The sequence below is a fragment of the Hippopotamus amphibius genome, chromosome 3, assembly GCF_030028045.1.
Source record: "Hippopotamus amphibius kiboko isolate mHipAmp2 chromosome 3, mHipAmp2.hap2, whole genome shotgun sequence".
Taxonomy (NCBI): Eukaryota; Metazoa; Chordata; class Mammalia; order Artiodactyla; family Hippopotamidae; genus Hippopotamus; species Hippopotamus amphibius.
Window position 1 is genome coordinate 140,941,188 of NC_080188.1, and position 11,584 is coordinate 140,952,771.

Consider the following 11,584-nt stretch of genomic DNA (forward strand, 5'->3'; position numbering starts at 1 on the left):
TCAAATTCTGCCAACTCTGGGGATAGCGCCAATAGGGCTTTTTGTTTATTCGTAAGAAGGAAGCTGTTACCCTCCCCTGGGTTACTCTAATAAACAAAAAAAGAGTTAATAAAAATTTAACTAGCAACTATAAACTATTAATTTGTATATCTAACTTTAAAACAATCCATACATACCTATATAAAAGCAACAAAGGCCCTGATAAACCAAGAACTGTGCTAGCAGGTTGGCTGAATGAGCGTGGTTAAATAAAGAGAACTTACAAGTATCTTTGGAGCTATAGTTTCTAAGTAAAATTATGCCACGTCTTTCATATTTTCATCATGATGAACGTTTCAAATAATTTGCAAGCCAAACATGAAATACTTTACTTTCGCCTGTTCAGGAAAAACTCTTCATTCAGCTTTTATATCTTAGGGCTCTAATTATATTCCTTTGGTTTTAAACCTTCTTTTATATTCCTTCTAATACTCAGCGTAGACTAGTAAGTCAGAAGGAATGCTACCTGGTTCACTGCTGGCATGAAAACACACAGTCAATAAATGTTCACCTGACTAATAAATAAAACAATATATTCCATGTTGCTTCTGTTTGTTCTTTTAATCTTATATGCCCAGCAGAATTCCTTGTCCAAAGTGACTTCCTGTTTGCTTAGAGAAGGAAGAAAGAACAGAGAATGGAGTAACTGTTGCATGATTCTGAACAAGCCACTTACACTTAGCAAAAACCTTCTGTGCCACTCCCCTCTGGCACACACAACAGCATACATAAAATTATGCTAGACTCACAGGAAAGGTTAGCAGTAAAGAATACAACAGAAATATTTCTTGATTCAAGCTTCTACTGCTTCAAGAACAGAGGGAACAACAAGAGGTACCTGCTAAGTGTAACTAGGATATTTTCTCAATGAACAACAATTAAAGAGATAAACTGCTCTTGTTCTGGTGAAGAAAGGTGACTGCTGTCGAATGAGAATGACTTGAAAGCACCTGTCCCAAAGTTATTGAATACCTATCACGTCTCGTTCACTGTCCTAGGTGCTGGTCTTTGAAAGAGGATTCCGAATAAGGACGTTTATTATTAAATATGAGTAGTACTAAATAATGTGCCAATATGTATATTTATCTATGCCCACACAGAGATGTTAAGTGTGTGATTCTAGTCCTGAATATAAACTGTCCCTACTTTCATCAATTAGTTATGACTTAGCTACTCAGAGAATTAATTCAAGCCTCAGAGGCTTTTCACTACAATTTTACCTTTGATTTCCCGCTTCACTTTGAAAACAACATAAAGTAGTAGTTCTTATAGCTCAAATTCACTTGCAAGTTTTTAGGCAGGGAGACAGCCTTAATTTCACTCTGTTAAAGAAATAATGACAAAATAACACAATGCCTAAACCAGAGAGCAAGAATCTTCAGGGAAAAATATTCATCCTTGTACCCCTAAGATGCAAATCTGAGACAAAGATGGAAGTACGTTCTGTCTTTAAATGCCTACTGCCTGCAGGTTACATCATAAACTAGGAATAAAATGCAGAAAGGTAAAAGGATAAAGGATTCTATGTTGGAAAGCTCGCATTTGGGTGCTGGAGGAATACCCTGATAGAGATATTGAATAGGCAGGTGGAAATATAGATCTGGGGCTCAGACAAGAGGTTTTGACAGATATTTAGAGAAGAAAGGATGAGTATGTGGAGTCTGAAACTGTGGTGGAAGCTGGCAAAGGGCCAGTTCCACCTGGTGACCCTATCACACCTGAGGGAGAGGGAAATACTTCCCAAGTTCTTCTGCACAGATGATGCTTAGAAGCCGTGTAAGAGAATGAGATCTTGATGAGGGGAAGGAAATAATTTTTTTAAAAGCTGACAATGTAGGGAAGTTGATTTACTGGAATGAGGGTTGTAAATAGCATAGAAAAGGGTTGAGAGAAAGAGGAACAGAAAGAAAATGTCAATATAAGGAAGAGCAGTAAAGCACTCCCCAAATAGAATGCAAGCTCCTTTAAGCACAGCAACATTCCTTCTTTCTTTCTCGTGCCCACACAATGTGGGTTCTCAAAGATGTTGACCAACACTTCCATGAAGCAGCCTGAACCCATTATGGAGAAGAGCATGTCTCCTCAGGCACTAAACAGAGCACTTACATAGGGTCTATAGAACTACTGCGATGTGGCTGCTTGGTATCAACTCAGGAATCACTCTTTGAGCTTGTACTCACTATGAAGCCCTAACTAAGCACTTAGATTATATTACAGCAAACCACAGTAACCAAGTTTCAACTTAGGATGTATCATTCCTTACAGGCTATTGGTTAGAAGTGAGTCATAACCACCAGTGAGAAAATTATACTACGTTAGCTAATGAATTCAAGATAAAATGAGAAGGTATGACAAAGTATTTCTCATGCTGTTTTGCGGCCAAAGGTTATACTTGCGTTTCATCTTATTTCAGAGGTTGAACAGTGTGCTGTGATTGTTATTTTTTATGTACAACGGTGGAGGAAGAGTATAATCACTACCTAACAATATGTGGCAGGGAAAACACTGTATATCTGCTTGAAATGTTCATTAAAACTATCGCTGGTAGGATTAGGAACTGAATTCTAGAGAAAGCGAGGCAAGCTAACTATGTTGTTTTAATATTTCAGGTATCTAAGAAATCGAGCTCCTAAACCTGACCTAAAATCTAAACCATACATTTCTCAAGTACTGTGACCAACATCTAAACTCCACATCATTTTGTTGCCATTTCAAATTTCTCAGATTCATGGCTCAGGTATTCAAAGCCACATGATGGCCTGAAGAACATAAGAGACAAGTATGAACTACTAGAAAAGACTCAGTCATGGCTTAGAAGAGTATGTATAGATACCAAGGGGGGAAAAAAGTCTTCCTTCTCAAGCTTTGCAATTCCTACAGCATGGAAGTTCTCAAACACTGAGTGATCTTTGCCTTTTTCCTTTAAAACATTTATGAAGTTGAACAACTTTGGTACATACACCATAAAGATTACTGTAATTTTTAAAAATCTTATGGTCTTATAAAAAACTAAAAATGATTATAAATCTCTAGTACTTGACCAGTAATAATCACTAAATTATTTAAAAAATGCAGTCTTATCAGATGAAAATGACAAGACGTATGTCAGATATTAACTGCACCTAAAAATAAGACAGGGAGGCAAGGCATTTTATCTTTTGCAAAATCACAATAAAAAATTATTAACAATTGCTAGACAGGATGGAAAAGAGACAAACACGTAGTCTTACCAAAAAGCACAATTACTTAGCAATACGACAGCCAGCCAGCTATACTTTTTATCACAGTACAGTAATGGAAAATGCATCCTAAGAGGAAGATTTTTCTTAGGAACCATCTTACAACTGTTAACTTCATGCCTGATCAGAGAAATCAAATAATGAACTGGTGTGACAAACAAAATGCCAAAATTTTATTACTAATATTACATATTATAACATAGCCCTTTATAATCATGAAAAAGGTACAAACCATTTAAACAGACCTATGAAGTAGGTACCAATGTTTCATTCTTGTTGATAGTACAAAGTGACTCGAGGTAATACAGATCATAACTCCAACAAAATAAAGATACCAAATCAATCTGAAAAGTATGCCTGCCATAGTAAACAATGAGCAGTTAATTAATGCTTTTTAAAACCTTCCTGAAGATAATCTGAATGCCTGAATACCCAAGGAAATGGCTAGCTATTGAAGGAAATATCAGCTAATACCCTTGTTTTCTCTAAATTTGAAAAGACACCCAGTGCTGTTTTCTTGAATTATATTCCAGGGTGGAATCATTTTTTTTGAATAGGGGGCCAGGGTCCCCTGACGCTAGGTCAGCCAGCATGCTAACGCACTGGCACCCTTTACTGGGAGCAGCGCTTAGGAGGTGTGAGATAGGAGGACCCTTTTCCTAAGGAGGAAACTGAAGCTGCCAGAAGTTAATTAACACTCTAAGGTCCCTCGGCAAGAACTAGAGCCCAGGTCACATTCTTTCTGGGGCATCCAGTCCCACATTCCAGTTTTACATTCCCTCTGGGAGCATCACAATGCTTCAGGAAGAGAAAAAACAGCTACAGTTCCTAAAATATTTAATTTCCAGGTCCATCATCAATATACCAATTAAAACATTGTGCATACTTACAGCATTTTTGCTAAGCTAGGTTAAGTCCCTTTATCTTCTATAAGCCATGTAAAATCACCTCCCAAACTTTCCCACTAAAAAAATAAAATATGATGAGAAGAGCTATCACACTGAGTTGCATAAAGCTTCTGGCTTATCTATGGTACCTGACCTTGCCGAGCAAGTTGGTGATGTTCCCATGAAGTAAGGACAACTATATTTTTAAAGGACGTGAATAAAAATACTATTCCTTATGACCTACTCCCTTTGAACTTTATTAATTTCACACTTTTTAAAAGAAAACAAGACACTAAAAAGTACTATTAGGTAGTCACTTATTACGGTACCTTGGCAGCTTTATTAACCTTGTCTTCATTTTCTCTCTTATACACAAAAACCGAAGCGAATTTGCCATCCTGCAGCACAGCGGGGTAAACAGCAAGTCCGGAGGGTAAGGTGAACGGTGGTTCCTTCAGTGCACAGCTCTTCAAAGCGCTGTTCTCTGAGCCCATCCCTTATGCCGTGAGGCAGGGGTGCTGCAGCTCCTCCTCAAAGCCAAGCAGACCTGAAAGAAAACATTTCCAAACATTGAGTCTCTATCTGAGACATGAGCCAGAGACAGCCAAGGACCCAGACCCAGACACTCAAACCTACTAGTTCCTACAATCCTCATAAACTAGGCCATTTGACAATAAAAATAGTAAATGTTCAGCAAGTTACCTGCAAAACTTGTCAATGAACAACTAACAGCTCTAGAGAAAATGCACTTAACCAAACAGCCACATGCAGCTACTACTGCTCCCACCCCCCATCAAACACACACAGGACTTCCCTAGCGGGAAGGCGATCAGAATCAGAATAAGAGCTCTCTTTCTCCCTAACCCACTCATATCCTGCCTCACAGAGGAAAAACTCGATCATTCCAAAATGATAAACTTCTGCATGTCTAAAATAACCTACAATTATAAGGAAAACAATACAAACTGGAGAATATTTCTAACAATGAAGAAAAACATGTTAACAAATGGAGAGCTCACATAAACCAAGAAAACACACAACACACCAGCGGATTAATGGGAAAGGAAACAGACTACTCGTTGAACACAAATGACAACAGACATAAGAAAAAGTACAATTCAAAGTTATGCTAAAAAGGGGAAAATGCAAAACTGTATCATCTCAAATGTTAAAGAGACAACCCACACATATATGAGATTCTAGAAAATGCAGACTATAATGACAGAAAATAGATCAGTGGTTGCCTGGGGTGAGGGCAGTTAAAGGGGCCATGGGAGAGGAAAGGATTACAAAGGGGTATGAGGAAATATTTGGGGGGAATGGATATATTCAGTATCTTGATTACGACTATGGTGAGTGAGTGATTACCATACACACACACACAGAGTCTAGAAAAAACATGTAAAGTATTAACAGAGGTTTGTTGTGGGCACCAGTTCACATACATATAAACACACATACATTTGCCTGCACCTCCCAAATCTTCCACAAGAAGAGCAAATCTTTGAACAGGGATACAAACTCACATGGTTTCAACAGACAATGCATAGCAGTCCCGCGGTATTGGTGGCGTGGCAAAAGGCCTACTGTGTGCATACGCACCTACTGACAGGGCTTGCACTCTGACGGGAGCTGCTATTGCAAGTCCCAACCAGGACTGCCATTTCAGAGCTGCCAGATCACACCATTTACCATAAAGAGCCAAAAGCCTGAATGTGGAAATGTCCATATTTTTCAACGTTGGCTCCAATGTTTTTAAACCTGTGTAGGCCAAACACATGTCTGAAAAGTTTGTGGCAGTCAGTTTTCAGTTTTGGCGTTACCATAATTTTAAAAAATAAAAGATACAGAGTTCTTACTAACTCTGGCAGTGTCGGAAGCAAGTTGCCAGTTCTAAAAAACAGCCCCAAATTCTATGTAGATCTTTTAAAAAAAATCAGTTTAAAATTTATATCCTTTGGGTAAATATAAACCCAAGAACCACTATATGCTGACTCCCTCCTTGGATTTTTTTCCACTTTGGTGAAGTTCCATACAACGCTTACTAGGTTATCAGAGTATGCAATGCTGCTCAAAACACACACCCAGAACAGAGAATTTCAAGGGCCTACAGAACCACACACATCACTGAATAAGGACACAACACTTATGAGGGCTAAAGCTATCTAAAATTGATGTTTTTTTAAAACCCCAGAATGTTTCTGAGGATTAGTTGGTTTTGTAACAAAATCCACTGAGTTCCTACCTAACAGCAATTTATCTTTCTTAAGAATAATAGAAGTTAAAATAAAACAAAACAAAATAAAACACAGTATTAAGATGTATCTCAACTACAGTGGACCATCAAAAAAACACAGGGGTTAGGGGCACCAACACCCTCAGGCAAAAACCTGAGTATAGCTTTACAGCTGACCCTCCGTATCTGCGGTTCCACATCTGTGGATTCAACCAACCAAGGGGATTCAACCAACTGTAGATCCATCATGAAGTACTGCAGCGCATATTTATGGAAAAAAAATCTGCGTATAAATGGACCTGTGTGGTTCGAACCCATGTTGTTCGAGGGTCACCTGTGTATGTAACACTCACCTTTCTACTGGGACTACAGATAAAATTAGCGTTTGTGTAGGATCATGGAGGAAAGCAACTACTGTTACTCCCCTGTTCTGGAGATGGTGTGGTGCCTGTGCAGCCTGTGGCAACCCCCCACCCCCACCCCAGTTGGGAGGGTCATGTTTAGCGCTTAGATCTTGCTTCCCTCTTCTTGGGCACAGTTAATGGGTCAGGTGCCTACCCTGGGCCAAAGGGCAGTCAATTCACACATTATCCATCTCCAGGACCCATGACCTAGATGAAGAGCTAAGCTGGACAATCACTGTCTGCCCCAGGACTCTGAATGAACAAGAGAGATTTTTGCCTATTAGCAGCACAGCTGAAGGTAAAAGGATGCCATAAGGTAGAGATGGGACTATAGCAAGCCAAAGCCATGTAAAAGCAGAAACCTGGCAAGTACAGAGAACGCCAGCTGACAGCAGGAGAGGGAAAAGCAAACACTGGGAGAGTAACGGGTAGATTTAGAGGGGCACATTACTACTCCAACTCGAGACTACAGGAAGCCCAGCCTCAAATCCACTTCCTCACTGGCACCCTTACAATCAGGGGTAGCCTGAGGTACACCTGAGGTAGCCTGAATGGGTCCATGTTCTTTGAAACCAATTTCATAGGCAGGAGTTCTTTCTAACTCCTCCTGTCTGAAAAACCAGTCAGACTAAAGGAAGAAGCTAGAGAAGTGCTACTTTGAAAAGCATATATCTGAAGCTAGTCTAACTTCCTTCTCTCTTTTAGCCACAAAATACAGTTTTCCAAAATCCACACATAAGGAACTGCTGCAAGAAAATAATCTTCTTGGCAGAAAATCATGCTGTTCACTTAGTTTTAATATTAGTCTCTGAAGGAGATAAAATGGTCACTAGAGTTCAGGGGAAGGTTCTGACTGAATGAATGGCAGTCAGCAGAGGTACAGCAATGGATATTTAATGAACCTAGTTATTTCTAAATGGCAAAATACCTTCTTGCAGGAATAATGGGCTTACAACACCTATTAACCTTTCATTTAATATTATGAATTCCACTATAGATCATTAACAATTCAGGGTTATAAAAGTTTTAGGCAGAGGTTAACACTGGCAGTTTTTCTTAGCAGTGTATATTTGGGTCTAAGACCCCAAGAAATACCACTTAAAATTTGAAAGGAATGAACCCCTTCCTTGTGAGAACTCAAAAGGATTACATTTTATTGGCTTGAAAAGCATGATTTATGCTGACAGAAGTCTACTGATACCATCCATGCAATGCTTACAGAGTAGTTGGGTTATAGCCTATGTGCAGTGCAAACTTCATTGGGGGGAAATAAAAAGATGTGCCGTTGACTGCAATTTGAGGATCTCTTAAAAGCAGTAATTCTTAACTTCACAAAATTGTATCCTAAGAGGCACAAAAACTGTTGCTATAACAGTAATTTAAAAATGATAATTCAGCTAAAATGGACTTACTGAAGTGTAATACTGATAAACAAAAAACCTTGGACTTCCAAAATGCTCTTTTTGTTTTGAGGAGCAAAGGGGAAAACACCAAATCGTTTAACTTGGAAATTAAAAAGTCACAAAAAGATATTCTAATCTTAGCATGGGTATTTTGCAGAATTTACCATCTCCACTCTCTATAATAAAATGTTGGGTAGACAGCTTCTACCTTAAATATGCACCATGATCTTCTCTTTAAAAAGTTGTTCACCTAATCACCCACCATCCTTTTGCTTCTTCGGGCAGCACAGCAAGTTTCTGGGCCACCTGTGGGATTAAAAGCCTTTGTCCAGCTCACTGGGAAATTCATACATTAAACTATGAAATCAGTGTCCTCTGGGGAACTCTCTCTCCCTCTGTTCTTCTCACAGCAAGTAATCGAGATGATCGTGATCCTGCCTCCCTCAGCTTGGAAGTCCCAACGATAAGGGCTTGCACTATGAGTTCAAAGGATACCCAGCACTGGCTGGTATTCTGTTATCTGGTGATAGCATTACTTCGGGCCCTTTGCTTTGATCTGTTCCACGTATATATTCCCATATTGAACTCAGTCCAGCAATACATAATGAAGCCTTTGCGTACCTAAAGAAGTATGATTTCAGCTAAAACATGGGATGTTATGTGGGTATGCACCCGGGTTCTTAAAAAGAGCCGTAACGGGGATTCCAAAATTCAGCACCCAACTCTTAGTATTCACACGGTCTCCTATATATCATTTATCTGAGAAATGTTACATCTTTACTCTAAACAAAACGCACTACCCAAAGACAGGAGCCAGCCGGGCCTCTGGGGACCTGGCAGTAGTCTCGGATCGAGAACGGAGGCAGCATCCCGGCGCGGGCGCGACCCCAGGCTCTCGCGGTCCGGCCCCGCCGCGCACACTCGCCCTGCCCGCGGCGAGGAGGGCGGCCCGGGAGCGGGGGCTGGCGGCCAGCGGGGGTCCCACCGCGCCTCCCCGGGGTCGCTGAGGGGCGGGGGCGGCGCTCCCGCCGCGCTGGCCCCTCACCTTCCACACCTGCCCGCGCGGCCGGGCTCCGCGGCTTCCTCCGATCGCTCCGGCCGCCAGCGGCGCACCGGCCGGGGGCCGCCGCGGAGCCCAGGTTAGCAGGGCGCCCCGCAACCAGCAGGCGGAGGCGGCGGCGAGCAGAGCTCAACCGGCAGCGGCGCCGCGCCGAGCTCGCCCCCGCGCGGGCCCCAAGCGTAGACCCGCGAGCGGGGCGCGCGCCCCCAGCCTCGCTCCCGGCCCGGCCCCCTCCCCCGCGGCCCGGGCCCGCACGGACGGAGGACGCAGCGCCGGGCTCCCCGTTACCTGCGGGAGGGCGGCGTGGGAGGCAGCCGAGGGTCTTGGCTCCGGTCACCTCTTCGCCCCCGGCTGACACCAACCACCCTCGCCTCCCCCGTGACGCTCTGGCCACTATACCCACAGTCTTCTGAGGTCCGGTCTCTCCGGCACCATAGAGACGAGTCCGGAAGCCGGACAGGATGCCAGCCCTCAGCCCTCGGCGAAAGAACCCGGAACCAAGATAGAGCGGCCGCGCAGGGGATTCTCAGGCCGCTGCCATCTTGAGTGTGGGCGCCGGGGTCGACCCCGCGGTTCACTCTCTGTCCCCAGCTGCCTAGTTGGTCCGTGAAGCTGTCTCCTCTCTTGGGCTCTGAGTTGAATGTGCAAATTTGCCTTGATTTGACTTTTCAGGCTTTTAACCGCAGGGTCTTAACTGGATTTCCGCCCGAATCTAAAATGGCCGCCGGAGGCCTCTGACAAATAGAAAAGGGGCGGGTCCGAGAATAGGAGTACGCTGGAAATTAGCGAGGACTTTTAGGAGAGTGACGTGGCTCTCCCCGCAGCCCTGATTGGCTGCGCTGCGTGGGCTGAAGTCGGAGGGATCCGAGGCTGAAGTTGGCGGGCGATTCCGGCTGAAGCCCTTTCACAGGGAAAATCTGAAGTTACACTTAAATCAGCAGAGTCAAATTGGGACTGTTCATGTCCATAGTACTTATTATTAATATTGATGGTTTCTACTTAATGGGGTGTTGTGAGTATAAAGTGAATATACGTGATAGTTTTAAAACTACATGACTCAAACCCAATATATTTTCTCTGTGATCTTGCACATGATCTTAGTAGTAGTCATGGCTACTGTTTGATGCTTTTGAAACCGTGCACCACAGATTGGGCCTTGAACCCACAGGGCTGGGACTCAAACCTGGCCAAAACCCACCGTCATCCAACTGAGATCACATACCTGGTTTTAGGAGTTAATGAAGCTCTCAGGTTCTTGATATCTCATTGCAGAAAGACTTCAGTGAGAGACAAAGTGATAGGTAAGAAGTGGGTTTATTTGGAGAGACACACACTCCACAAGGTGTGGGCCATCTGAGAAGGTGAGAAAGGCACCAGGGTGTGGGGTTATCAGTTTTGATAGGGGTGAGTAATTTCCTAGGGTAAAGAATGGGAAACATAGTCTAGCTATTTGGGGGAAAGGGTGGGGCTTTCCAGGAGTTGGGCCACTGTCCATTTTTTGATCCTTATGGTTGGCCTTGGAACTGTCTTGGCGCCTGTGGGTGTGTCATTTAACTTGCTGATGTGTTACAGTGAGCATGTACTGAGCCTCTAGGTCTCAGGAAATTTGACTTGTCAGCCATATTGGACCCTTTTGATTCTAATCAGTCTATATCATATCCTCAGGCTATGTTATTCTTTCAAAGGTTGTGCCCTGCCTCCTTCCCTCCTGTTTCACTTTTACAACTTCACAGATGACAGCTGACCTAAATCATTTGATCACCTAAAAGTTTTAAATTCTTTCTGGCCTATTACAGTATCGATAAGGACCCCACAATTTCGTCACCAGATTAAGTGAAAGCAAATATTAAACCAAATTTTGTCCCTTATTCAGAAATGAAAATTTATTAGAAAGCGGGCACAAATAGCATTTAATCTGTCCTATTAGCTTGTTGAAAGTTGAGCTCTCCGTCTCAGGTCAGCACTGTGCTATAGAAAGAGAATTTGAGCCACATGTGTAATTTAAAATTTTCTAGTAGCCACATTTAAAACAGTAAAAAGAAGGGTTTCCCTGGTGGTCCAGTGGTTAAGACTTGAGCTCCCACTGCAGGGGGCATGGGTGCGATCCCTGATGGGGGAACTAAGATCCTGCATGGCATGTGTCACAGCCAAAAAACAAACAAACAAAAAAACAAAAACAAAACAAAACAGTAAAAAGGATGAGGTAGGGTCAATTTTAGTATTATATTTTAACACATATCCAGAAAGTTGTCATTTTAAACAGGCACCCAATATACAAAATTATTATGGAGATATTTTACATTTTTTGTACTGTCT

The 11,584-nt window shown here is 42.4% G+C and overlaps 1 protein-coding gene across 3 annotated transcripts in view; it reads right to left on the reverse strand.

The window, feature by feature from the left end:
- The window catches only part of SCYL3 (SCY1 like pseudokinase 3), a 48,906-nt gene extending 38,953 nt beyond the window's left edge, over positions 1-9,953 (reverse strand). Inside the window, exons 1-2 of one of the 3 annotated variants that reach the window (XM_057725694.1) lie at positions 9,557-9,953; positions 4,495-4,712 (exon numbers count right to left, since the gene is read on the reverse strand). In XM_057725694.1, the coding sequence (XP_057581677.1) occupies positions 4,495-4,659 (165 nt within the window). In that variant the 5' untranslated portion in view covers positions 4,660-4,712; positions 9,557-9,953. The remainder of the gene's footprint in view (positions 1-4,494; positions 4,713-9,556) is intronic. The other 2 variants (XM_057725693.1, XM_057725692.1) reach the window with 2 other exon arrangements.
- Between the last annotated feature and the right edge of the window lie 1,631 nt (positions 9,954-11,584).